The sequence below is a fragment of the Falco naumanni genome, chromosome 9, assembly GCF_017639655.2.
Source record: "Falco naumanni isolate bFalNau1 chromosome 9, bFalNau1.pat, whole genome shotgun sequence".
Classification (NCBI taxonomy): Eukaryota; Metazoa; Chordata; class Aves; order Falconiformes; family Falconidae; genus Falco; species Falco naumanni.
The window spans coordinates 4,006,339-4,032,332 of NC_054062.1; the positions used below are offsets into that span (position 1 = coordinate 4,006,339).

The 25,994-nt window shown below is 49.6% G+C and overlaps 1 protein-coding gene and 1 long non-coding RNA gene across 4 annotated transcripts; one reads left to right on the forward strand and one right to left on the reverse strand.

Moving 5' to 3' along the window:
• Window positions 1-2,672: 2,672 nt before the first annotated feature.
• On the forward strand, window positions 2,673-6,314 carry LOC121094274. Its single transcript, XR_005829794.1, has 3 exons — window positions 2,673-3,168; window positions 3,536-3,637; window positions 5,549-6,314. It is a non-coding gene; the product is annotated as an uncharacterized LOC121094274 (long non-coding RNA).
• A 1,459-nt stretch (window positions 6,315-7,773) lies between these two features.
• On the reverse strand, window positions 7,774-20,152 carry TMEM268 (transmembrane protein 268). Of its 3 annotated transcripts, none has more exons than XM_040607508.1 (9): window positions 19,545-20,152; window positions 16,836-17,169; window positions 14,829-14,938; window positions 14,163-14,270; window positions 12,781-12,930; window positions 11,577-11,687; window positions 9,999-10,079; window positions 8,908-9,087; window positions 7,774-8,087 (listed from the first exon to the last, which is right to left on the reverse strand). In XM_040607508.1, exons 2-9 carry the CDS (start codon window positions 16,939-16,941, stop codon window positions 7,908-7,910), a joined length of 1,026 nt encoding a protein of 341 aa, XP_040463442.1. In that variant the 5' UTR covers window positions 16,942-17,169; window positions 19,545-20,152; the 3' UTR covers window positions 7,774-7,907. The 3 variants fall into 3 exon arrangements, with proteins under 3 accessions (XP_040463442.1, XP_040463444.1, XP_040463443.1); XM_040607510.1 differs by lacking the exon at window positions 19,545-20,152 and adding an exon at window positions 19,122-19,202; XM_040607509.1 differs by lacking the exon at window positions 16,836-17,169 and having other exon boundaries at window positions 19,545-19,624.
• Between the last annotated feature and the right edge of the window lie 5,842 nt (window positions 20,153-25,994).

Genomic DNA, 25,994 nt, shown 5'->3' on the forward strand with positions numbered 1-25,994 from the left:
CTGCCTGCAGCCCATGGATTAATTTGACAACTAATTGCTTAGAGGGGCATGAACCTTTTGAGAAGGAAAATCAAAAGTGAGGAGTCTCATCTTCAGAAAAGCTCAGCTTTCATATCAGCACTTGGATAATTGCCCTTTTTTTCCCAAAATCCTGAAGTGCTGAGTATTGAGCTTTACAGAAAACGTAGCCTCAAGTAGCCCAATATAAACTGCCAAGTGCTGAGCACTTATGACCATAATTTGCTGCTTACAAGGGGACTGAGCTGTTCTGAAAGCCCAGCCCAGATTACGGGCTTCAAATACTAGAAAATCTGTCCCTGAGCTCTTAATCCAGTTTATGGGCTCATCATGAATGGAGCTGAGCCATTCTTGGAAGGGAAACTTGGCAAAAGCAGCCATTCTCCGCTGTATCAATAGAAACCAGGCTCAAAGCTCAGGCCAGCAAATCTAGATTGGGGAGTAATTAAAACCTGTAAGAGCCTTTCTCCACGAAGGAGGGAAGCGGTAATATTGGGGCAGCAGCCAGAGCTAATTGCACAGGAACAGGACCGACACCAGAACTCACTTCTCAGGTTGCTCTCTAGGGCCACACACCTAGACGGGAGCTGGACACTCCTCGGCTCTGGACGAGCAAAGCTTGCTTGTGTCAAAGAGTCATCTTCTGCAGCCCTACCGAGCACAGCAGGCTGTGCCTTGATCCCATCAGTGCCCACAAACATCTTTTCCCTGCGCAGAACTAGGCACAGGGAGAGAAGAACTGAGCTCGATCCCCGTCTCCCAGCAGCGGTGCCATCAGTACAGTGCTATTGAGGTTAACAGAATTGTTCTTTCCCTAGTTATACCTAGTGGGAAGAAAAACAGACCTGAATGTGGATAGTCTTTTTTAAAAGTCTTTTCTAACAATAGCTCTCTTTGAATAGCTTATTTACCACCCATCTGTGACTCCAAAGTAAAATCTGTTCAGCTGTTGATCTAAAAGACTTCCCCTTCACAGCTAATCCTCAATGATCCTTGCTGTTCTCCGGCAGTCAGGCTGAATTCTCTCCCAACTGCCCACATCAATAAATCATACATTATCTATGCTTGAATTTGGTTAAGATTCTGGCTAATGATGCAAGCACACAGCTGATGTAGTCGTAGTTGCCTTGCTCAATAGAACTGGTTGAAGTGGAAAAAATTGCTAAGATGAATTTTTGCTGTTAAAAACCAACTTGTCTGATTTAGTGCATGGATAGGAGCAGCTGCACTGATTAAAATCATGATGCATTTGTGGAGTCCTGTACATCAGCAAGGAAAATACCAAGTGGAAGAAGGGCCTGAGAAGTATTTGCTGCAAACACTGAGCACCATAGGAGAGCACCCGTACGAATGCATGAGTGCGTTGCTGGGAACAAGCAGAGCGGAGATGTTCTCCCAGCCCAGGCAGGAGACCTCAGGCAGCGCCAGGCGTGCAGAGGCAGTGCACCGCAGGACAACCTTTTCTCCAAAGCCTCTCGCCACCCACCTTTTCTCTTTAGCTTAGCACCATCTAGAGGGACCCATCTGCAAACCCAAGGTGTCAGCTCCACAGCGCACGTTTGGCAAAGGATAAGGTTTGCAAAACCTGAGGGGAACCAAACAATTGAGAGCAAAGACTCAAAAGAGTCGTTTACTCCTCCAGCTGCCTTCACTATTTGTTAAAGCACACAGCTGTGGTGCAATCACTCCCCTTGTCCTGGTGAGTTCTGCAGTGAAATGGGGAGGTGGGTCCTCCAGAGAGGATTGGAACTTGGGGAGGGGGTTGGGATTGGAGCATTTTCCCCCCTGGAGGGGGATGCTCAGGAGGTGAGGGGGGGTCTTGAATTATATTTTTTTTTAAACACCTACAGATCTTGCATCACATACTCCTTCACGCTCCAATGACATCCATCTGATGATGTGACGGGCAGTCCTCTATAGTTTAGAGCAGAGGTCATTCTTCATGTCTGCTCAAGCCTTTGCCTTTCACTCACACCACACAGCAGCATGACAGGACACCAGCTGAGCTAAAGGTTTGTACGCCACGTTTATGCAATCCAGTGCATCAGAGCTGACTCAAATCTCCTGACACAGAGCACCAGAACAAGACCAAGGGTGGGGTAGGGCGACATTAGCTCCCCTCTGTCTCACACACTGACCTTGCACTTTCTCCTGCAGCAGCCCAGGCTGCTGACTTGCAGGTGCCGTGAGATGCAGAACCTGCAGTCCATCAACCGCACGTCTGGCCGACCGTATATAATGCCAAGGCAAGGACATCGAACCAAAGTCCGACCTGCCTGAACCGGCGAGTGCTTGGTTTGGAGATAAGAAGTACGTTGCCCTGGTCAAAGAGCTTTCAGAATTCACCTGACTGAGATTAAGGAATACACACCACGCATAAACAGCAGCAAGGTTTTGCAAAAGATGTACAAAACCTGCGTTTCTGTAGTAACTGGTTGCAGTGACCCTGAGGACAAAAATCAGGTAGTGGTCTGGAGGCGGGCAAGGACTCCAGAGAAACCAAGGCCAGTGCTACTGCCTACACGTTGTCTGCTGGGGATGTCACCCTGACCTTCCCCCGCATACAACGGGATGTGGTATAAGAGGATTTGAAGGTCTGGCTGGGGGTGGGGAAGGACGTTCTCATGCCTGCAGCATTCAGACAGCAGCAGGAAAGGAGGTGCTGCTTCACCCTTGCTCCATACGAAGTGCACGCCGCAGCGACCCTCTCCAGCTCAGCTTGGAGATCGCAGTGCCAAGTTTACCTCCCCACATCTCAAACCCACGTCCTTCATCAGCCACACAGCACCAAGAGCAGCTCCTCCAGCCACGACCAAGCCACCTTTCCGGCACGGTAGGCTCACCCCTCAGTGCCACTGCCCGAAGCCAGTGCCCGGAGCGCTTTCTCCCTCCAGGGAGGCACAGGGATGCCGTGCCTGGCTTGGCACAGCCCAGCCCGAAGGCAGCGCCAGGCTGAGCCTACCTCCCCGCACGTGACCCCGTGCAACTGGAGCAACATCCCCGCGGGAGGGAAGGAAGGAGGCGGCCGGGCTGTTAAGAAATAAAACCACTGCAGAGCTGACTGCGAGAGGACGGAGACGAAGAGACAAGCTGGCTGGAAAGGACAGCTTTGCTGAGCCAGGGAGAAAATGGTTTGAGTAATTATCAACGGTAAGGAAACCTCCCATTTGAGGCAAGAGAGCTTAGAGGGATTTCTGCGTGGTAAATACTCCGCATATTTTATGGCCTTTGCTTGTGGGGGGAGAAACACTGGTGCTGGAGTGGTTTGAAACACAGCCAGGACACCAGACACAGTAACTCCCTTTCAGCCTGTTAAATCCATTCCCCTCCATTTCCACTGCTACTTTTGGCCGTAACCTGCTACAGGTCCAACGCAGCCCCCAGCCGATCCTCCTCCGTGAGGGTCCCCAGCTCACAAAGCAGCCCCAGAGCTCTGGGCTCTCTGGGGATGGTTTTTTAGGGTAGCTGGTGTTTTGCTTTGCTGCAGCAAGCAGACAGGTCTCCCCTTTCCCCCCAGCCTGCCGCTACGTGGCCAGGAAGGTGAGGACCCTGTGCAGCCGGGAGCACCAAGAGCCACCACCCCGCCCGGCGCAGGCAGCCCCCCGCAGCCCCCACCAAAGTAAGTGTGCGGCTCGCTGGGGGCGGGGGCGTTCACACACCTCGGCCACGCTGGGGGTAGAGGGGCCAGGACTTGCCTGGGCTGCCAGGCTGGTGGCGGGGGGCACCCCCCGTTGCTGCCTGCTGCCTTGGGCAGGCTGCTGCCCTGCCCGCGGGGGAGGTGTGCCGAGTCCCCATCCCTCCCTGCCGGTGTCCCAGAGACCATAGCCTTCCTCAGAGCTGGGTGCTTTGTCTGAGGAAGAACCGTAACAGGTAGAAGTTGCAAAAGTTTTTTTTCTTTCCTGTTTTATCTTCCCTCGCCGGGTTTTGTCTCTAAATGCAATGGCTGCATCCCAGCCCCTGGCAGAGCGTGAGCAAACAGCAGCCCTGGGAAGGGAGGACAGGATTGCTCTGGGGGTAATCAGAGGCATGAGTGGATGCAACCCGCTGAAGCACTGATCTCTGTTCCCCAGAGTTACATCTCCTTGGGGCAATCCTTGTTGTTTCAGGCACCCTGCTAAACACCAAAACACATCCCCACACTCCCCAGCTGGCGGTAAGAGATTTCTGTCCTTGCTGCCAACCTCCCCCAGCCCCTTCCTGGCCCATTTGAAACACACAAATCACTATGACTCTGCAAGTCACTCATGCAATGCCCTTGAGAGCAGCTGTTTCTCCTGGCCGCCCCGACGCGGCACGGCAGGTACGGCATGTGGAACATGGTGGGATCCTGGCTCCTGGCCCCATCCCAGCCCTGGTGCTCCCGGGGCTCACCGGGGAGCTGCTCCCGCATCACCCAGCGGTGCCGCTCAGGCGTTAAAGCATGCTGCCAGAACGCAAACATTTTGAACAGCAGACAGAGTAATCACAGCATAGGAAAGATCTGTTCCACCATCACCAGTTTCACTGGTTTGGCTGAGTCACTCCTGGTTGCTCTTGTGCAACAGTGCCCAGAGCTGCACTCAGGCATGAGCACATTCCCAGGCAGCTTCCAGGGTGGTCAGGTCATGCCCTGTGGTCTCCTACCTCTCCCAGGAGCTGGGGGCTGTCACCAGAGACTGACAGCAAAGATGTAAAGCTGAGCCCTTCCCCTTCTGCTGCTCCTGCTGCTGTGTGTGAGGGGGAGAAGAGAACTGCATGCCTAGGGGGTCCTATAAAATCTCCAGAATATCACCTTTCCCCTAAAATAACAGCTGGATCCTTAATGGGAGAATGAGGGGAGGGAAAGGGGATGTTTCCCTTCACTAATGCCTTAATTAAGTACACATGAAGGAAAAGCAGGGTGTTAAGTCATCTGGCCTGCAATGGGAGCCTGGGCTTTGCAGAGAAGAATCAAGCTCCTCCTCTGAGCAAAGAAGTTCAACTCCTTCTCTGCAGCTAATTGCTGGGTGTTTAATTACAATCAGGGAAGCCGCCCAGCTGGCACTAGCAGAGGATCTGGCCCCATGCCTTTCTGGACGGTTGGGCACACCAGGCCCATAGATGCTGTGGATACAGGGGGCTGCACCAGTGCAAACTGGGGCGGGGGGGGGATCTGCACCTCTCTTTAGCTGGGAGCAGCCCACAGCTGGGCACCCTGCTGCACCCCAGGGAAGGCTGGCCCAGGACAGGGCACGAGGAGTGTACAACAGATCTGGACAGATCTGGCTGGGAAATGTGGATAACCTGGTGGCACCGGTGGTGTCCAGGTCACAGCTGAGAAACTGTAACGATTTATCCCCTGCTTGCAGCAAGGTGGGCTCTGCTGGATAGCTCTGTGTCGTACACCTGGCCTGACTCCCTCACGCTTAATCTAATGTTGCTTATGGTTCCCATCAGGAGGTTTTCTGAGCATCTTGCCTGTTCACACCCCAGCCTTATCCCTGCAGCAATAATCTCTCCCCTTGGCTAAACCTGAATCCCACTCTTTTCTCCGATGCTTGTGCATTTGCAGATGTAAAGGCAGAAGTAGCAGCAGCCCCCCAAGCAAGAGCCTCGCTTCCCAGGAACAGCAACCCCATCCAAGACCAGCCCTGCAGGTCCTGAGGATAAAAGCCCTCATGGTCCCCCCCGGAAGGCCATGAGTTTTCTTCCCACCAATTTCCCCAGGGAATCCCTTTGCTGGTAATCCCGCAGCCCAGGGATTGGAAAATACCAGCAAATCTCTCCTGTATCTGCTCTCAACACACAAGCACAGCAACAGAAAATGTCCCAATCGGTCTCTCATTACCAGAATTTTATAGCTGGTAGGAAAAAATAGGTTGCCAATGTGTATCAGATGCTCTGGGCACTTTTGGGCCCTAGAGTGCCAGGGGAAGAGCATGAGCCATTGCACCCCAGCAGCAAATTGGATTTTTATACTGTGAAATGGAATTGTGCTCCCAATGATATCGGTATGCATTCAGACTAAAATCAGTTACTGAGCTGTAGTAAGGGATCTTAGAGCTTAAGTCTGCAGAAATCCCATGGTTTTGTAGAACCCCCTTCTCTGTGCCCAGTAAGCTGTCCTTACTGGGCAGCCTGCACCGCAGCATGATGCGCAGCACCTCCAGAGCAGAGCACTGCAGGGACCACAGTGGGATCCCCCTCCAGCGAACCCCACCCTGTCACAGAGAGCAATGACAGCAGGATCACAAACTCCGCATTTGCGGGGAGGAATCTGCCCGACCCCTTCCTGTGACTGCCCAACCTGAACCAACAATAAAGATGGATGAAAAGCGGCTGGTTGGGAGCGTGGTGGTTTTTGTCGTGGTTTGCTGGCATTGCAGTGTTTGAACAGGCTGGTGCTTTGGCTGGTTCAGTGGCAGCACCGGGGCTCGCCTCGCTGCTCACGTGGGAAGAGATGAATCTTGTCTCACCATTGCTTGTGACAGAAACAAAATGGGAGGGAGCAGAGGCATCCTGCACCCTGGGGAGAGCTGGTTGTAAGTTCCTGGGTCCCCAGGGCTCACCCTCTTGCTGCTGCCCTGAGCGATGGTTTGATCTTTGGTACCAGAACTTTTCTGGTACGATATTACGTGAAGGGGGGATGCTCGGTGGTAGGACGGGATACACACAATGGAAGGATGTGCACAAACTAGTGACCTTAATTTTCAAACCCTCCTGGATTTGTGCAGGGCAGGTGTCCCATGCTGAGCTTTGTTGAGGTGGGAACGGCAGAAGCTCTGCCCAGGGGGCTGCAGGGTTCTGCAGGATATGGGGAGGGAGGGAGAGCAGGCAGGCTGGAGGGCTGAGAGTGGAGCCACATCTCCCAAGCACGCTCAGCCGCAGCAAGGCTGGAAAACACAGCCCTTAGGAGGCCTTCTTCTGACCCCTGCCACTTCCTAGGACAGCTGTCACAGCCACACCGTGTGGTTAGGTTGTCAGGTGAACATCAGCGCGTGTATTCCCCTGGATTTCATGGAAATGCCTGGCTCTGGTGCCAGAGGACGCCAGCAGCGCCGGGGCCGTACGGCAGCGCTCCGTGCATGGGCACCACCTGAGCACACAACGCCCTGCAGGCTGAGAGCACTTCATTTCCCATTCCCGCACAGACTCCATCAAAAACTGAGGTCTCCTGCTCACCACTGCCTCCTCTTCCATGCTGTGTGCAAACACCGTGAGAAGAAAGGAGGAAAGGGGGGGAAGGAAATTAGCTTGTCCCAAAATGGAGCAGAAAGGGGAGTCTGAAAGAAGCCGTGGTCCTGCATGCTCTACTCGGTGCCTTCTTCAAACCTTAATCACATGGGTCATCACGATATCTATCACCATCCTCCCAGGGAAGGCAGCAGAAGCAGCAGGTACCAAGCACCAGCCTGAGCTAGTTTTTCCATGGAAAGCTTGCCAAGTCATCAGCTGAGAGATGGTCCATGTCTGTCACAGGACAAAGCTGACTGTCACTGACAACTACATGACAAAAACATAATCCAGCGCAAACAGCACATTTGCAACACTGCTATGTACAGGTTTTCCCTGTCTTCCTTGTACTAAAAACCCCCGTGTACTTGATTTCGAAGGCATGGGGCCGGCACCTACAGGTTATTCCCCATGGGTCTCCAAGGCCCCCAAGTAAGAACAGTGGGAAATTTCCCAAGGGAGCTCCAGGCTGCCCCTGGATTGTTTCTCAGCCCAAAGCAGCTCCTTCCCACCAAGCCAGTGGGCAGGCAGAAGGTCTCGAAGGTCAGCAGCTTTCTGGTGAGTGTCTTGCATGTTTTATTAGTCATATTTCCACTCATTCACCCAGATGAACGATTACAGGCCTCTCCTCTGCCCCACAGCTTCTTCACACTGTTGTGTATGGACATCTGATTTTAGTGCTTGCCAGGCCCCTCTGGTCACCTGCCTGTGAACCAGCTCTGTTGTGTGTTGAGCGCGGTGGTCCTGATGAACTGGCAGAGACAGGGCACACTGCCGTGCCCCAGGTGCCCCCCTGCCATGGCTCGAGGGAGCCGGCCCGTGACCAGGAGCCGGACGTAGCATCCGCTGAAGATCACCAGGAGCTGCTGGGCCATCACCTGGAAGAAGCAAGAGACATGTCAGAGCAGAGCATCTCCCTGCAGGCAACGTGGGTGATACACTAAATACCGTTCGCTCCCTCATTCAAGGACTGTCCTTGTCTGAAAGAAACAGGACAGAAGCCAATGGCATATATAACTGTCCCAGATCCCCTTCTGGTCAGCAGTGCTGGCACACTGTCCCCACAGGGGAGTGACATGAAATGACTGCTCGCCGGTGGGTGGCTGGGGAGCCAGGCTGCTCGGGGACCTGCCCGCTCTGTCCCCATCTCCTGTTGCTTTTTCTTTTGCCTGTAGGCGCCAAAGAGCTTCAGTCTGCAGGGATGTCAGCTGCACTGAATTCACTTGGTAACAGTGAGCAGAGAAACGTAAAATAAATCAAAATCATCCCTTTGAAGCTTCTTGCTGAGCAGGAATGAGAGCACATTTGTTACGCAGCATGGCACAAGTCTTTGAAGGCACACCCCATGGAGGAGACAAAGGCTGGGCACGTCTATGCCCCATCCCCAGCCCAGACAGAGGTGCCAGGTTCCTGCACAGACCCTGGGTAGAGGTTGGCTTCCAAGCAGGGACCCCTGGCCACCAGCAAGGAAGAGCCCAATCCATGAATCCCTCAAGGGTTAAGCACTAGCTGCTCAGTAAGCGTTAACTGCTTTCAGTGTCAGGGCTGGAGAAGGCATGTGTGGACCTCCAGGCTTCCAGGAGCTTCTACTGGTGAAAAAGGAGGTGGCTGGCAGCTGCTGGGATGAGTTCTGGAGTCAAGGTGCCTGGGGGGGCGATTCGGTGCCTCTACCCGTCAGGGAGGGGTATTTCTCATTACCTCTGGTGGGCCCTCGGGAATGAGGCGGAGCAGCTTGTTGCATGTCACCGGTTTTTTATTCACCCCACTGGATAGAAGAGGGGAGTCTTCATGCAAAGCGTCCTCCTTCGTCCCCAGGCTGGGCTGAACCACTGCCTCCATGACCACACAGAGTTCATCCAGGCTGTGTCGCAAGCACGACTGGAAGAGAAAGAGATTTTGGGGGTCCCCAAAGGCAGGTAGCAGTGGTGTCCTGAGGACAGCCTTTAAAGGACACAATGCCCTCCTGCATGTTTTTACTTCTGGGAATTATCATCCCAAGAGTAAAAAACAGCATTGGCCCAGAGTCGTGCCCAGCACTTGAAGCTCAGTGTCCTCATCCCCCAGCCCGGCGGCCTCGGCTGCCTCTTGTGCCGGCAAGTGCTCCCAGCATGATGGTCACACCTGGCATGGAGAACCTGGTCTTTAAAAACTACAAGAGTTACATCAGCCAATATGTGAATTGGTGCGTGAGTGTCCACCCTCCGCTCTGCATCTGTCGGTTCATCCACAAAGAGGAGCAGCCTTGAGATTTTTCAGGGGGTTGGACCCCCTTCACCTCTCATCCTGTGGCCGCGGTCAGCCCGGGCGATTCGGCACAGAAGAGCGCAGTGCCCATATAGTTATACACTCGTATAGAGGAAAACATTTTCTGAAGGCCAAGAGGACAAAAATTTTATACAGTTAACCCAGTATAGTGTTTACTTATTCCTCAGGCTATCCCATTTAATTCAGGAGGACAGCTCAAGGTGTCAGCTATTTCAAATTGTGACACATGCTTTCAAAATTTGCCCTTGATTCTTGATGACTTCCCTTTATTAAAGTTGTACACTTAATTATCCAGACATGCACCCACCACAGGGCCTAAACAAATTCCTGATGAACTGGGCACCAACAGATGCAGTTTATCCACCTCCCAGTCCATCCAGGTCCCAGTTCACAGCAGGGGATGCCCAGGAGGACACCCAAACACTCAGTTCTCCTTGCCCACCACCATCCCACCAAATCCGGGGTGTAGGGGAGGACCTGCACATGTCACTGCGGGAGCTCGGGCTGTGCCTACTGTCATTTACCTCTCGTGTCCTCTGCAGGTCTGTGATGTGGGCTGACAAGGACTGGAGGCAGCACTCCGGGCTGAAGTGCACAAACCATAGCTGGGACAGCAGGGTTAAGGAAGGAGTCTATCCATGTTTCCCCCTCCGCAGCCCTCTGCCTCCACGTGGATCACGGTACAGACCTTGCAAGAAGCAGAGCTAAAGCGACTGGTGCTCACTGGATGCTCAGGGCAGTCAGGAGCCAAGTAGCACATCACAGGGGTAATTTTAAACCAAGAGGATCTGGGCTAAGACAAAATCTCAAGCTAATGGGGAAAAGAAGAGGGGTGGCAAGGAAGGTGGACATTGCCTCAGAGAGCAGCCAGTCCTCCTCACACACCTCCTGCAGCCTGGTGGAGTGACAACTGGGATAACCCAGGGCCACTGCCCATCACTCACCTCAGTGGCCTGACATCAAAATAATAAACTGGTGGGTCACATTGACTTAGCTCGCCTAAACCCCTTCCTGCTTGCTTTCCTTTATTTCTAGGCATTCATTCCATTTAATTTTTACAGAATTAACTGTACTCGGTGCTTGTCTGCAGGACAGAGGCACTGTCTGTGAAAAGTCTACCAACAGCAATGCGCTGGGGATGTGTCCTGCCAGCTTTGAGAGCAGCAGCCCCCCAGAAGGCAGCCAAAGGTCTGCCCTTGTATACCTGCTCAAGCTGCCATCATCTAGGGGATTCAGGAGCAGCGTAAAAGCCAGAGGGTTTAAACAGACCTGACACCAGAGCAGACAGAGGAAAGTGGAAATCCTTGGGTTATTTTCTGCTCTCAGATAGTTCTGGCATACGTAGGTAAAGGCAAAGGCTCATCCCATTAGTCCTTACTTACCGAGATGTAAAACTATGCTGGTCTGAACACACGTGTAATTCAGGTTCTGGAATGTTTCCTTCTTGTTCTGCAGGACTTCTCCCCTGCCTGCCCCCTGCTGTATTCCGTGACCCCTTCTCCGACCCTGCATTTCAGCCTTGCTTCCCTCTGCATTTCTATTTCACACCTCTGTATATATGGGGTGGTGTGAGGTCCATCAGCAAACCTCAGATACCATCTCTCTCACCTTCCTTCAACAATTCCAAGCTGTCTTAAAACTCTTTTTCCCCTAAATCTTTGTCTAGTCCAGAAAAGGTATCTCTGAAAAGCAGCAAATGAGCCCAGGGATGGGGACTCTGGTTTACTCTGTGTTGTTTTGGGGGTTCTGTGGTTGGTTGTTGTTGGGGTTTTTTTGCCATAGACACGTTCTTGTTATGAGCAGAGTGACAGCAATCATCACTGTTGTGTAAGTATAATACACTTTCAGGAATAATTGTCTGCACAACGCACTGATCCCACTTCAACCTCTTAGATTCTATTTCCAATTGCCTTTGGACATATCTCAGTCCCCATTTATAGGAGAAGAAAACACACCCAATCCCTTATGCCATCCAATAGGAAAAAAAACAAATTCTAGAAATGCCACCCTCTGGAAATCCTCATGGATCATAACATCAATAAATACCCCCACATCATTAGCTACCCAGGAGGGATACAAATTATTCCCTACAGAAAGGATACTTGTAGGATGCTGCGTGGCCCATCCAGGACATCTGTAATCCCCAGAATTAAACTGTGTTTAATAAAGATTTCATTGACAGCTGCCAGCCTCACATCTGTATTCATATTTATCTATTAAAGAACGCAAGAAAAATTAACATGCTCTACAGCAAAACCTGGGCCAACCTACAGCTACAAACTGCAGCTGGGTAATCCCAAACGCTGCATCTCTGAAAGGAAAACCATGGCAAGAGCAGCCTGCAGCCAGGGCAGGATTGTCACCAGCCATCGGTACCAGCCTGGCCACCACTAGCAGACATCTGTGCAGACAGAAATCTCACTAAGGATTGCTTCTTTTATAGACAAGGCGTCTGAAGTGGAATTGACTTCCAGTTTCTCTCTTTTGTCCCCCAGCAGCCCCTGAGTGAGGGGGCTCCTTTCCTGAACCTCTGGGTACCCACACATTTGCCAGGTTTCCCCTTGGAAGAACCATTGCACAGCTGTCATTAGAGGCTTGCTCCACAATCCATTAAAATCAGTGCAAAGATCCCTCTGGATTTTGCAATCAAGCCTTTCCAATACTATTCTTCAGATCACTCCTTAGAAATTTCCATGCTCCTGTGATTCCTTCAAATAAAAGTTGACAACAACAAAGCAGTGGATGCTGCAGGCTGGTTGACTCTCACACCAACATCATCTTTTCCCTGCTTCCTTCTACTGCCCAGTCAACCTTGGTTTTATAATTTTATTGCAACTTCTATCAGTTAGGAGCTGCCTTTTTGCTTGGGACCTGTTGCAAGGCAGGCAGAGCGGGGCCTGGACCATGACTGCAGAGCACCACAGTGACACAAGTAAACGATGCTGTTCATGGCAACAAGCAGCTGATACCGCAAGGGACTGTCGTCAGAAGCAGGGCAGGAGCCGGCTCTGCTGGAGAGCCCCTGTGGCTTCCCACCCGCCGTGGGAGCACGAACCACGCTCTGCAAGTGTTGTCCTATCTCCAGTGACAGCAGGCAATTTGAGCCAGCCAGCTGCACTCCAACACCAACATTTTAGGCATTACGACACCTAAGTCGGCAGTATAACATCCCTTGCCTGAACTTGATCCCCGAGTCCACTGGATATCCTTCCTGGATAATTCTGTTCTTCGTATGCATTTAGGAGATGACCTGCATCCCAGCACTTTGGTGGGAGGGAGTCCTGTGTGCTCCCACACACCTCTTACCTTCCTCTGGCGACGATCGATAACCAGTATCACAACTACGGTGACTGCTACGGCAACCAGGGTCACCAGCACACTGGCCTCCCAGTAGCGTCCGAAGGAACACAGCTGCACTGTGAAGTAAATATTTGTCCAGAGAGACACGTACAAAACCTGTAAAAACCCGGAGAGACTGATGATCTTCACAAAACTATGAAAGTGAGAAAGTCACGGAAGAACAAAACTACCGGTCCCTTCTCCCAGGGTAATACCTTACCATAAATTAAGTCACATGAGATCTTCAGAGTGTGATAAAGGACAGAAGTTCTTTCCAGTAATAAATAGGGAAAAGACTAGAAGGGTTGAGCGAGCCCTAGTTTATTGTAAAAAATTACCAGTCATCAAAGACAGAGAGTGAATTATTAATGACGATTCATACCTGGGAAGGATTTCAACCTAGTTCTTCAATTTAGATAAGAAATGCACTCACCGAGGCATACTGATAATACTTCTAATAGTCCCTGTATTTAGAAAGCTCCTCTGTCAAAGAGCTCAAGGTCGTGCAGAGGGTACTCAGTTACAATAATGCTTAAATGGTGGACACTGACCTGGGCTCAAGGACTATGTTAAGAACTGACAAACTTGGCCTTTGCATAAAGCCAGGCAAAACAGAATTCCTTTGGCATTTAGTTCAGCTAGCCTGCATTTGGGCAGGAGATTGCCCAGAAGCAAATATGACATGTACAGCACAGCATGTCAGAGCATCAATCTTGCAATAACATAATTCATTTGCACTAAACAGGCACCAAAATCCTCAAAATACTGAGCACCAATTGCTACAACATTAGTGAAAGGAGAAGACAACACGTATAACAGCTATCCAAAAAAATAAATGCAACTAAAACAGAGGAGTCAGACTTTATCACATCCTCAGCACACTGCAAAGTATCAGCCTTACCGTAGATGCTAATGGGGTCTTTGAAGGAGCTGCTCTCACCAAAAGATGACAAGCAAGGCTAGACAATCGCCTCATTAACCAAAGCTGACTGACCCATTGGTCTAAATTAGCATCAAGGCGAGAATATTGACAGACTTTTAAAATCAAGTTAAAAAAAGAAGTCTGATGTAGGTACTACAACCTCAGCATACACTGGTTATCCAACCACGGGCAGCCCACTTTGGTGGGACTACCAGCAAGGGGTTGGAAAAGGTGCCTTGCTTTCCATCTGCAGAAATTCTGTGAACTGAGATTTCAAAGGAGCCAACTAGGATGTGTGAAAAGCAGTGTCTCCTTCCCACCCAAACCCCTCTCTCTCCCTGGGCACAAGAACCCCAGGTGTAGGTCCTGATGCATCTCAGCAAGTGCATGTCTATGGCAAGCCTGCGGAAGACCCCACTGTCCTTACCACGGCGAGGGCTATCTGGAACACCCTGGAGTTGTAGAACATGTACCGTCTCACTTCAGGCTTCAGGATCGCATCCTGGATTAACCTTCTCCACTGATCTGTGGCCACCTGCTCAGGGAGAAAACAGAAAACTAGAGCCACTCTCCAGTTTTAGGCTCCTAGTCCCATCAGAACTAGCTTGGGCAGCCACCATGGGGGTGGGCTGGCACTGAAAGCTGTGTCCCTGAGCACCCTCTCACAGAGCGCACCTCCAGTCTCATCCATACAGCTGTCACACACCAAAAACTAGTGTTCTTGCCTCATTTGCAATGAGTAATATCTCCCTGGGAAGTGCACGGAAAGTCACAAAAGAAAACCACCTTTTTATGACAAAAGGACAAGACAAGACAGATTGTCCCAGGGATGCTCCATCCCATCAGAGTGACTTTCAAGCAATTCAAAAGAACCTACATCGAATGGGTATCTTCATGGAGGTTTAGGCCAAGATCGCTACAATTGACTTGCTGTCCATGGGGAATAGACTGAAGCTGAACTGAAACAAGCAACTCTCAAACCAATAAAAACCCAGAAACTGTCTCTGATGTCAGTGCAAATGCAAATGATGCTAATTCAGCTAGCACTCACTCCTACAGGGTGCCCAGGGGAGATAACGCATGAGGAGCTTACCTGAACCCCAAGGGACTTCAGCTTCTCTGCACAAAGCTCCATGTCTAAGGAGGTGGCTGAGCAACTGCTGTCCATGCTGAGCACCATGAGCACCTGGCCATTGAAGGGTTCTGCAAGAGCCCAAAGGAGTCATGAGCACGGCTCTGGAATGGGTTTTTTTTCCAAGCAGCTAAGGAGCACATGGCAAAGGGAAAGCTGAGGAACGTAGACCACCCTGACATGTTTTAAATGGATCCAGAATTCCCCCTTGGACATTTCTAAGAACACCACAAGGAGCTTTGGAAGCAGCTTGATGTCCCCTGTAAGGAAACAACCTACAAGAAGGGAGGAAACCCCATACACATTCCAGGAACGAGCAGTCAGAGATAACATGATGCTCTAATCTTCACCAGGATAACGCCTTGCCTCACTGATCCTTGACTGAAAGGACAATAGACTGAAGCTGTTTGGTGTTTCTGAAGATATCTACCTCCCAGAGAGATCCTCCATTGCCTACCCACCCCACCCACCACAAGCAAAAGTTTGAGCAATCAAATTAAAGTGCTTTCCAATAACCACGTTGTCAGGGATGTGGCAGGGCTGCCCTGCAGCGTGACTCCGTAGGTCCTGCAGTGTCCAGTTCCCTACTCCAGCAGTGCTCCTGGGCTCTGCTCAAGGCTCTCAGCTTCCCAGTTTCAGCTAGGACTAGGATCAGAGATGTAATCTAGAGATCCAGGTTGCAGCCTAGCAAGCGAGAGGACAGCCTGGCCTAGATTTGAGGAGCCGGCTGCTCGGAGCTAAGGCAGAGCAGCCGTGGAGCAGCACAGGAGAGCTGTGATCTCCTGGCAGCCCATCTGGCATTCATCTAGAGTTTACACAAGCTGTGCTACGTCAGGAGGAAGCGAGTGGGTCTAAGGGAGGTTTCACCCAGCTGTCCTTCCCCTTTGCAGAGCCGGGGTCAGCCAGACGTCCCCTGGGGCTGCTCCTGCTGGCAGTGTCACTCAGTGCTCTCCCAGACCGCTGTGCTGGCTGAAATGCAGCGTGCACTCACCTTACCCTTCCCTCCCACTTATGTCCTCCATCCTCATCACTTCTTCACTGCTCAGGAGCAGGCGATGCTAAGCAAAATGAGGCAATTACTTTAAAACAGGGCATGACTGCATCAAGTAAAAAAGGGGAGAGTAGATGCATCTGAAACCTCCGGGGTAACATGGTCCTGACTGTTTGCTGAGGTTTACCTCCTCCTGGCACAGAGCGTGGAGGCAGCAAGTACAAAGCAAGAATGAAAACAAATGGCCTCAGCCTTGGGCTCAGCTATCCCATTCATGGCCTTAGCCAAGCCGCTTGGCACAAAGTCAGGTGCCAAGCTGAGATACCCGAGATTTGCAGAGAGGCTCAGCTCCTTGACCTCTGCTGGAGTGACAAAAACTGCTTCGCCCCTGCAAAAACCGAGCGCTAAGGAGGTGCCATGAACAGAGCAAGCGAAAAGGGTGCCCTGCTGAATGGTGCGTGGAGGTCTCGGTGAGAACAGCCATCCATGGCGCTGCCTTCTGTCTCTGCGCAGCACCTCAGGAGGTTTTGGAGGCAGTGCTGCAGAGGGGGAGCAAATTGTTACCAGGGAAGGGAGTCACTTAGAAAGCACAGGTCAAGTTTCCCAAAGATTTCTTGACTTTTAAAGGCCAAGAGAAAAGGACTTGCAGGGTCCTGCTTTGCAACAAGTGGATGCCCATTCATTCCTATATATCAGGCTTTCCAAAAAGTTAAAATGTCTCCATCGCCACCCCAGAATGCTGAAACACCTATGTTTCAGCATAAAACCTAAAAAACTAAAAAAATACATTCTTTATTATTTACATATTCCTCCAAAATAAAATAAATAAAAATCTAAAAAACATAAAACTAAACATGAAACATGGTTAGTTACATGAGATGCTGTTAATAAGCATCTTTGAAAAATTTGTCTTCTGTGATTTTAAGGACACTGTACTCAGTACTGCCTTTCTCCTTAGCACCAGGTTGCTTGCTTACCTTTCACCCACTGCAGGGATCCTTCCTTTAAATCACTCTTACAGTAGAGGACGGAGGGAAGTGACCTGTTTTTCTCAATTCCACCAGCTTGGCTTTTATGGGCCATACTGAAAGTGCCTCTCCTTGACGGACTTTATGCTGTATCGTCAGAAATTCAGTGCTTTGTGGGTTTGCCTTATCTTTCACTGCTAAGAAACAGCGATTCCACCCCAAGGCAGCAGGCAGCTGGCTTGCTCTCCTCCTTGAGGAGCAGGTTGTAAAATCCTCATTCACACTCCCACTGAGGACTTCCTGGAGACCCTGCTTTCCGTGAGCAAGGAGACATTCTCTAGCCCTGAAAAGAGGAAAAGACAATCCCACCTCTTGCAGAGACAGCAAATACAGGGTAACAGCACAGACCACCCGGGTGTACCCTGCTCTTGGGACCCTGCTCCCTGTGGATGTTACCACCAGGTAGGTGTTAGCAGCCATGAGCGCAGCATGCACAGGCTCGCCCTCCGCCACAATTACTTTTTACTTCTTGTTTTGTTAATAGGTGGAAAAGTTATCCTTAAATATTCCTTAAGTTATCCCAGCAGTCTTAAATATTCACATTTTGTAAACAATTAGCCAAGGAATAGTCAGGATTTCTCCTTGCAAAGCCAACTGGCTTTTTGCTATTGCTCTCAGCGGGCACTTTCAGAAGAAAGTGGGGGCAATGTAAATGCCCCCCCAGGAAGCAGGGCACCCCGCACACTGCCGCGATGGGGGATTCCCCACCACACGAAGGAAGCAGTGTAGATAAGGAAGAAAAATGCATCCACAGAAGGCAGAGACGAGCAGGAGCTCTCACCCAGCAGCAGTGAAGAGTTTCTGTTTTCCCTTCCCCTCTCCCCTCTACCGCGGGCAGTGCCAAAAGCCAACGGGGCACGGCCCCACAGCAGGCACCATGCCCGCGGGTTTTACAGGCAAACACTGCTGACATAAGTCTTTAGCCTACTGCCAGGACCTGTGGGTGGTTATTAAAGCAGATGCTTGGGAGACTGAAGTTTACTTTTCAATTATCTTCCACTCACATGGCTCAGGCGCACCTGCGCTGCCTCTCCAAGGCTATTATTTACTTTCCAACCTCCACTCAGTCTTACTTTCTCACCAGGAGCCTGTTGCTGTAAGGTGCTCTTGGTGTAAGGGTGCCTCACGGAGCTCACCCGCTCCCCTTTCAAAGCAGGACTGCTTTATTTTTGACCCGTGGTTGTTGCTGCAGTTACCGCCTTGCACAAAGGCAGGATAGTCACTGGTTGAAGAACTGCTGGAAAGGAAATTGAGGCAAGAGAAACAACAGGAAAGTTTCTTCTGATTGCAGAAAAAAACCCTGCAGACGGCTGGAAACTCACGCTTTAGAGAAACAATTGCACAGCAGACATTGCACAAGAGGTGTGCAGTGTGCGTGTGTACACGGAGTGGGCACAGCACCCACTTTGCCAGTGCAGGTGAGGAGTGGTTCTGCCGTACGTTGAGCGCAGCTCTCCGGTGCTACTTCCCTGAAGAGCACAGCCAGCCACGTGTAACAGAGCACATCTCCCAGCACAAAAAAGTTGGAGAAGAACAGTGAATTTTCTCACTCCTTTCCCCCTTTTGCCTTCAATCCCTTCAGGCTACCATCAAACAGAAGGGAAAATGGAAAACAAGACAGAAAACCCACACAAAACAGCAGCAAAGCAAAGAGTGAAAAACCAGAAACAAAAGGAAAAGCAAATTAAAAGCTACCACCCTGTTGTTGCTGCTGTCATGTTAAGTTAGAGATGAATGAAGACTCTCTGGGTTAGATATTGTGAATTTTGAGTCTCTGGAGGACAGTGCCCAGGAAGCAACAGCAAAGGGTGCAGCAGGATCAGGGCAGCTCAGCCTTCCGCAGCCCCTCAGGAGGCAAACTGCCTTCCCCGGCCACAAGCAGCTCATTGGCAAAAGCAGCTTTGCTTTTATCTCTTTGTGCAGCATAGACCTCAGCTGGCTCCACCGCCTTTTACTGCAGAACAACTGCCTGGGTTTGGAGATGGGGTCCCAACGAATCTTCCTCTGCCACCTCCTGTGCTAACATGAGGGGCATCCACTCATCTCCTGCACTCCCTGGGCTCAGTGTCTCTCTAATCTCTTATTCTTTATGCAACACCAACGTCTCTCTGATGACTTTGCCTCTTTCAGGCTATGGACCTCCTTCGTAGGACACCTCCAAGCCCTAGCTAAACAGCAGAGAAACATTTAGCAAATCTTTCTGCTTCATTTCCAGAGCAGCCAGCAGAGGCTTACCTGGTCCAGCTCACCTTCTGGTCCTGGGGAGCCAGCTCAGCTTCCCCCTCCTCCTCCTCACTGTCCTTTACCTGCCATCATCCCACTCTGCACTGCCCAGGTGTCACACTGTCCCACTGCAGAGTGGGGAGGTCTCTGGTCCCGCAGCCCCAACCTGTGCCAGGGAAGGTCACCCTCTTTCCCACATCTCCCAGGGACCACGGACTAACCAGGCACAGCTCACCCAAGGCAAGAAGCCCGTGCCCCTGAGCTCCCTCTCATTACCCCGAGCTGCAAGCACCTACTTGCAAAATCTCCCTTGTGCATGTGACTTTTCCCCTAGGCTGGTTTCAGAAATGTGGTTTTAACCCTCTAGAGTTCCTCAAAAGTGCTTCCCCACCCAAGACACAGCCATGGAAGATCCTGCCATGCAGTTATCCTCACCTTTTGCAGGGTGGGGGTCCAGAGCTGGAGCTGGATCCTAAAGGCTGCAAAGCAGAAGAGTGGCACAGACAGAAGCTCTCCTCCCCCTCCTCCTCCTCCTCCTCCTCCCTGATGAGCCAGGCAGGACTTACGAAGTACAAATCCCAACGTTGCATCAGATTGCCGTGAATATATTAGTCAAAACCAAGCATCGATGATAGGGCTGGAGAAATCAGAAGAGGTGAACGAAGATCTCAAGGCTGAGAACAGGCCACTGTATTTTTAGCAAAAGATCATATTAAAGCACAGCAAAACAGGGATAACACGCAGGTTAGGGACCGTAGCCCCCCTCGAAACAGGAGGTTGAGCTGATAGGGAGGGCAGGCAAGAGTTTCCTCTCCAGTTGCTGAACTCAGAAGAAAAGCAGTGGGCTTGGATACACGGTCAGACAGAGCCCCCAGAACAGGTTCACGTGCTGGAGAAGTCATTCGCTTTCATGCAAAGAGGCAACACTAAGAGATGACTTGGGAAAGAAGAGTCCTTAGCCTGGGAATCGTCGTTTCATGGCTCACCAAAACCTAGAAAATCCATGGAGGCCAGGAACAAAGTCAATCAAGTATCTTAGTGACTGTTCATCATAGTGAATGGCTTAAAAAAAAAAAAAAAAAAAAAAAGAGGCAAAAAAAAAACCCCAGCTTCATTGCAGTGCCTGTGTACACTTCCTGGAGAAAATGCCGTTCTTCTCTTGGAGAGCTGAATTAATGCAGCCCTGTTTGCTCCAGACAATGCTGAGCAATGTGTTCATTACATCACATGGTGCATGGGCAACAGAACTGACTCCAAAGCCGCTTACCCACACGGGATCTTGTTACACTGGGAACTGGCAACTCACCTCGGAACATCATCCAGGTATTGAGAAAAATCAGATAAAACTCCTTGCTGTTGTCACTAGCTCAAGGCCCAGCTCTAATCCCCACCCAAGATAGGGCCATGCAAAGCTTCAGGTTCTTTTGCACACCTCAAAAGCTTTGGCTTCGTTTCCTCCTCTTCTCGCCCACGCAAAGATCCTGGAAGAGAGAGAATATGCCGACCGAAGTGCTTAGAATGAGCACTGTCAGCTCACTGCAAAAAAAATGCCTGAGGCAAAACTCTGCGGGGGCAATAAACTCGAAAGCAACATCCATAATTATGTGCAGCGCATACATCATACACCTCTTGTTTAGCAAGACCTGCGTGTATGGGCTGAACTTGGCATCAGCACCTCATCCCACCAGCACAAGCAGAAAAATCCTGCTCATTTGGGAGGGGAGTGGAGTGGGGTGGAGGGGAACAAAGAAAAATTGAAAAAAACCTAATTCCAAGTTCCAAGTTTAAAGCAATCCCAGTTTTACTGCTCTGAAGTAGCAAAAGAGGCACACATTATTAAATCTTTAGAAACTTTTAGACTGACATGCTTTCTCTCTGAAGGTTTTCAAAACATCTGTTTCACAGCTGTCTAAGGAACTGAGGAGAAAGCTCCACAGCAGTTCAAACCAACCGAAATGGAAAGGAAGGTTTTCCAGTTGCTTTTCTGAGATAGTTTTCTACCCAGCCACCTCCCCGAACTTGCAGCTCTGGCCCAAAGGAGATGATGGATCTGTGGGCTGGGTTGTAAGGAGTCAAGGTCTCCCTGCTCGACTCTTCCCAACTTCAGCAGTCATCAAGCCACACGCTGAGAAACACTTGGCAGGTGTTAGTTTTCTGACCATCTTATTTGGCGCATAATTTTTATCCTACCAAGTATCTTCAAAATCCAAGCAGGTATCCTATAGCCACAGGTCCCACAGAATAGTCTAAAAAATATTCAGTGCTTAATATCTTCCAATAAACAACACATTTTAGATTCTAGCTGGACAACAAACCGCTATTGTATTTGTACATATGCCTTTATATCTGGGCTTCCGAAACGCAAAGCTACGTCTATAACGTTCCTATCCCACCTATAAATGGCCCTACCAAAACTTTAAGCATTAGAAATTTAACCATCTTAAAGCCAAGAGGAAGAATTGTAACTGGCAGCAACTACAAAGTCAGTCAGTAATCTAGAAAGGAATGTGGAGAGCCATGCAAAGGCTTACAAGAATTGGGGAACTATTTGACTGTAAAACCAGAGAGAGGATGCTGGCAGGATCCCAGCACAGACCGGAGCTGCTTCTGTTTCGTGGAAGCCCAGCTGACATCCTCTGAAACTGGTCCTGTTTAAAAATGAAGGTTTGCAAATGAAGATCTTCCAAAAATTGAAATGAGAATGAATGAAATGAAAATGAATGAAAACGCAGGTTTCTCCGCTCGAGAAAGCATCGTGTCCGCTGTACATTCGGCTTCTGCTGGCTGGCCAGAGATTTTGGGATTTGTGTTATACAAATCAGAGTTAAGGCAGCTTGAGGTTTGTCTTCAGCTTAACTCGCTGGTATCTATGAAGGAACATGTCCTGACTTACCTTAACCCATGGCAAAGCTATTTGCAGTCTCCCTATCTTTCTTCACTTGCTCTTTTCCTATTTTCTGCTTCCCGATCTCAACTTTCCACTAATTAAGTGATGAGCTCCCACCGCAGCCTTCTCACCAAGGGATACTTTCACCCTACTGTCAAAAGAGACCTCACCCTTCCCTCCAGTGCCACTGAAACCAGGGCCAGCAGGGACCAGGGGACAAAACCCAGCCACACAGCCCTGGGAGATGGGGACAGCAGGACTCCGGCAGGGGCGATGCTGGAGCCTCCACAGCCATCCACCCCGCAGCCCCTCAACCTTCCTGGAAAAAAGCACTTCTAAACAAAATCTTCAAATGAAGCCGATCACTTCTAGCCTCAATGAATGTGGGGGGGGGGGGCGGTAAATCAAATGTCTGCCTGCTTTGAAACCACCTCTAATTTACTTCAGGACTTCACTCTGCGCTGTCACGAGTCTCTAGCCTAAATAACCCCTTTCCTCCCCATCACCATCGCTCTGAGGTGCCTTTGCCAAACCTCCCCGGGCCCTTCAATGCTCTATTCAAAGAGCAATTATTTTCAGCTCTCTCAAGGCTCAGCATCTGAACAGGACACAGAGACCTCATCACATTCACGAGTGTAACAGCTCGCTCTCTCACCTCCATCTTACACAGGACACTTGTACCTCTGCGCTGTACAGTGGCGACTTCATTTCAAAAACAAAACATTGGCTAAGTCCAGGGAGTTCACCCTCACCTTCACGGTCTCCGCAGTGCTGTGCAGCTGGTTATTGATTGCCTGGGTTTTGTGGATTTGATTTCAACTTTCTTAGTTCAGAGTTACACTTCTCTTCGGGGAATCTCTTGCTCTTGGTTTCAGATCATTTCTCCCACTTATCAAGACAATTTTGAATTGTAATTCAGTCCTCTGTACTGTTTGTATCTCTTCCCAGCTTGGTGCCCTGGACATATAACTGTACTCCCTATTCCATCATGCTGCATTGATGAATATATTAGAGAACCTGATTCCAGACAAAAAATAAATTAAAAAAAAAAATCAGCCATTTGAAGTGCTTGCCCAGACTGACTGTAACCACCAATACCTCCTGTCCTCAGGGACAACCTCATCCTCTACACATTCTTAACATCATTTCTGAGACAACTCTTACCTACTTCAAGTCTCACTGCCTGAAATACTGAAACATATACTCTTTAATCCACTTTTTCCTATTCTGACTCCTAAAACTATATCCTGTCTGTATTTACTACATGGTTTGATAAACTTTACATTTTGCAATATCCAAAAGGCTGATGACGCATCACTGTTACTCTGCTTTATTTGCCACAGTCTGCGGGCGATGGCAGTTTCTCCCTACATAAGTCTTGTGGCTGCACGCACTGCAGCCATGAGCGGCAGCCAACACAGGCAGATCTCATTTTCTTTTGATGAAATTGCATTTTCAGTGGGTAACTGTTCCATCTTTTTTTCTTTTTTTTTTTTCTTTCAGTGAGCCTTAATTAGGAGAACAAAGTTGTTGAAAGCCTTGTCTTGCCCTTCCCCTCTCTCCCTGCACACAGCCTTCTTTCACAGACTCTGGGTTGAGTTTGTTTGAGCTTGGGTTTTTTTTGTCTAGCAACTCAGCAAAGCTGACAGATTGACAGTCATTAAATATAAAAACTGTATCAGGCAATATCCCTAAATTACGTTTCAAATGAAAAGTGACACTTGATTAAGTCATAAAATGTGGTTCTTGGGTTTTTTGCCCTACTTCTGCCTTTTTCCTATGAAGAGTTAAAATATTATCCTTTTTATTATGCTAATGTAAAATCCTCTTTCTTGCATCTCAAAAGAGAGAAAGCTTGGTATGTGTCTTGGATAATGATTCAGCTATTGATCCAGAAGATGCTTTATTAGATTATTTTGAGACAACTGAATGTAATTTAATACCTATTTATTTTCTATTCCTATGCCAGTCCAAGATAGAATCTTTTCTGCATGAAATTAGTACTTTCTCCTTTCAACCTCAAAGAAAGATTAAACTATGCTCTTTTCTTGGATTAGTTTGGGGAACTTTTTCAACAAAACATTGATCTTGAGGGTTCTTGATAGTCTTTTAATACTTTGAAGCCAAAACCTCAGCTGGGATCAGTGGGTTCTAGGCTTGTCTTTCTTATTGTGCATTAATGCAAGAACTAGGGATGTCAGATAAAAAGAAGAAAGATCCTAGATGAGGAAAATAGAAAGAAAGAGGAAAACCAAGCAGTGTTCATGCACAGAGAAGGAAGAGGAATGGCAGTCTTTTGAAATAGCTGTCTGTAACCTACAGAAGGGACTGTGTGATGGTAGACCAGAATGGCAAGAGGGCACAAGAGCATTTAGGCGTGTCAAAATTAGGGTGTGTTTTTATAAAAGTGCACCCAGCTACTCTACGTGCAGCTATTGCTGGGACTCACCATCTTGCTGCTCGCATCCCCCACGAGCTGCCTCGCACGCCGGGAACTGCTGACTTTTCTGTAGGGTTTACTTATTGTCAGCTCATTCTGTTGCTCCAGGGTCAGAAGGGCACCAGCGTGGGAGAAAACAGCAGGACCCCAAAGCTGTGGATAGAAGGGAGGGGACAGGGACTGCCAACAGCTTGATGGCCATATATCTAGCATTAAAAAAGCCTCCTCAATTAATAAGCCTGCTTAATAAAGACTATCAGGAATTGTGTAGGGACCTCACAAAAGCAGAAAAATGAGGAATTTCAGGTTGCCAGGTTTGGATTTACACACTGGAATACCTTGAACATTTCATTTATGTTACTATCTAGCAGCCAGCCTGACATCACAATGCAGAATGAGGAACAGCTCGCTGACCTTCAGCAGTAGCCACCGCACCAGGAAAATTTAGGGTCCTCTCTAGTGGTTCTGCAAGTGGCCAAATCAAGCTGCCAGGGGACTTTCTGATAAAGCACTGGCAGTCAAAACTGCTCCCTGCTGAATGAAAGTTCCCTCAGACTCCTGGACTCCAGATACGGAGCTGTGGGTGATTTCCCTCCTTTATTTCTTGTTTGGACCCTGGAAAGGGAAGAAGGAAAAGGGGCAGGGAGGCTTTTTAGAGGGGAAAATTGCTTTCTCTGAAACAAACGAAACAAATTACACGTTAAGTATCACACAGAATGCTCCTATCAAAATAATTAAATGATCACTGTTATGTCACGGGAAGCACCATGAACCAAAGGCAGAGAGAAGCACACTCCCCGCCATTCCACACCCTGGGTCTGGATGACCCTTCCAGCAGCAGCACCGCCTTGCCCTTCGCCCGCTCTCTGCTCTCTGCAGCCTGGTGCGGGATCCCCCAGGCTGCGAATGACCGGGGAGGGACCTCCCTGCCACCACCGCGCTCACTGTTTCATTCCTCCTGTTCATTACTAGACCTTTCCCTCATGTTCTTGGATTTCACCCCAACAGACACACAGGGGATCAAACCCAGACGGGCTCTGAACTGACCAAACAAACATCAAGCATCATTAGACAGAGCAGAGGTGGTGGACCTGACTGGGATGGGGGGCTGTGGCTTCCCGCCCGCTTCCCCTCCCAGAGTGGTGCTGAGCTCTTTCACTGCTCTTGAACTCCGTGCTTAAACAGGTGACAGTGAGGAGACACTGACCTTCAGGCCGAACAGCACGAGCCGAGCGGGCAGCAAGCTCTGTCGACACAGACATGCCTTAAAAATTGAACTCTGGCTTCAAGCAGCACAAACTCATGTCCTAATTGCACCTTGTACTGCATGTTAAGCCATCTAGATGACACTCGTATTCTGGTGTTAATAAGCCATTTGCCCACCTGGCGCTTGTACAGATGACACACCTTCTCGCTGGTATCTCAAAAGCAAAAAGTATTAGCTCTATAAATACATAGATCATGTCTGAACAGAAATTCCACAAAAATCAACTCCAAACCGTTGCTGATGAACATGGTTGTGGCTGGAGCCAAACTGCACTGTGTAACTCCTAACATG

Coding starts and splice junctions, on each gene's coding strand:
- TMEM268 (XM_040607508.1), bottom strand. CDS start 16,941: ATGGCCCATAAAAGCCAAGCTGGTGGAATTGAGAAAAACAGGTCACTT. Junction 14,939..16,835: donor ATCCCTGCAGTGGGTGAAAG/GTAAGCAAGCAA, acceptor GGGCTCTTGCAG/AACCCTTCAATGGCCAGGTG. Junction 10,080..11,576: donor GGCCACGCAGCATCCTACAA/GTATCCTTTCTG, acceptor CTGCTGTCCCAG/CTATGGTTTGTGCACTTCAG.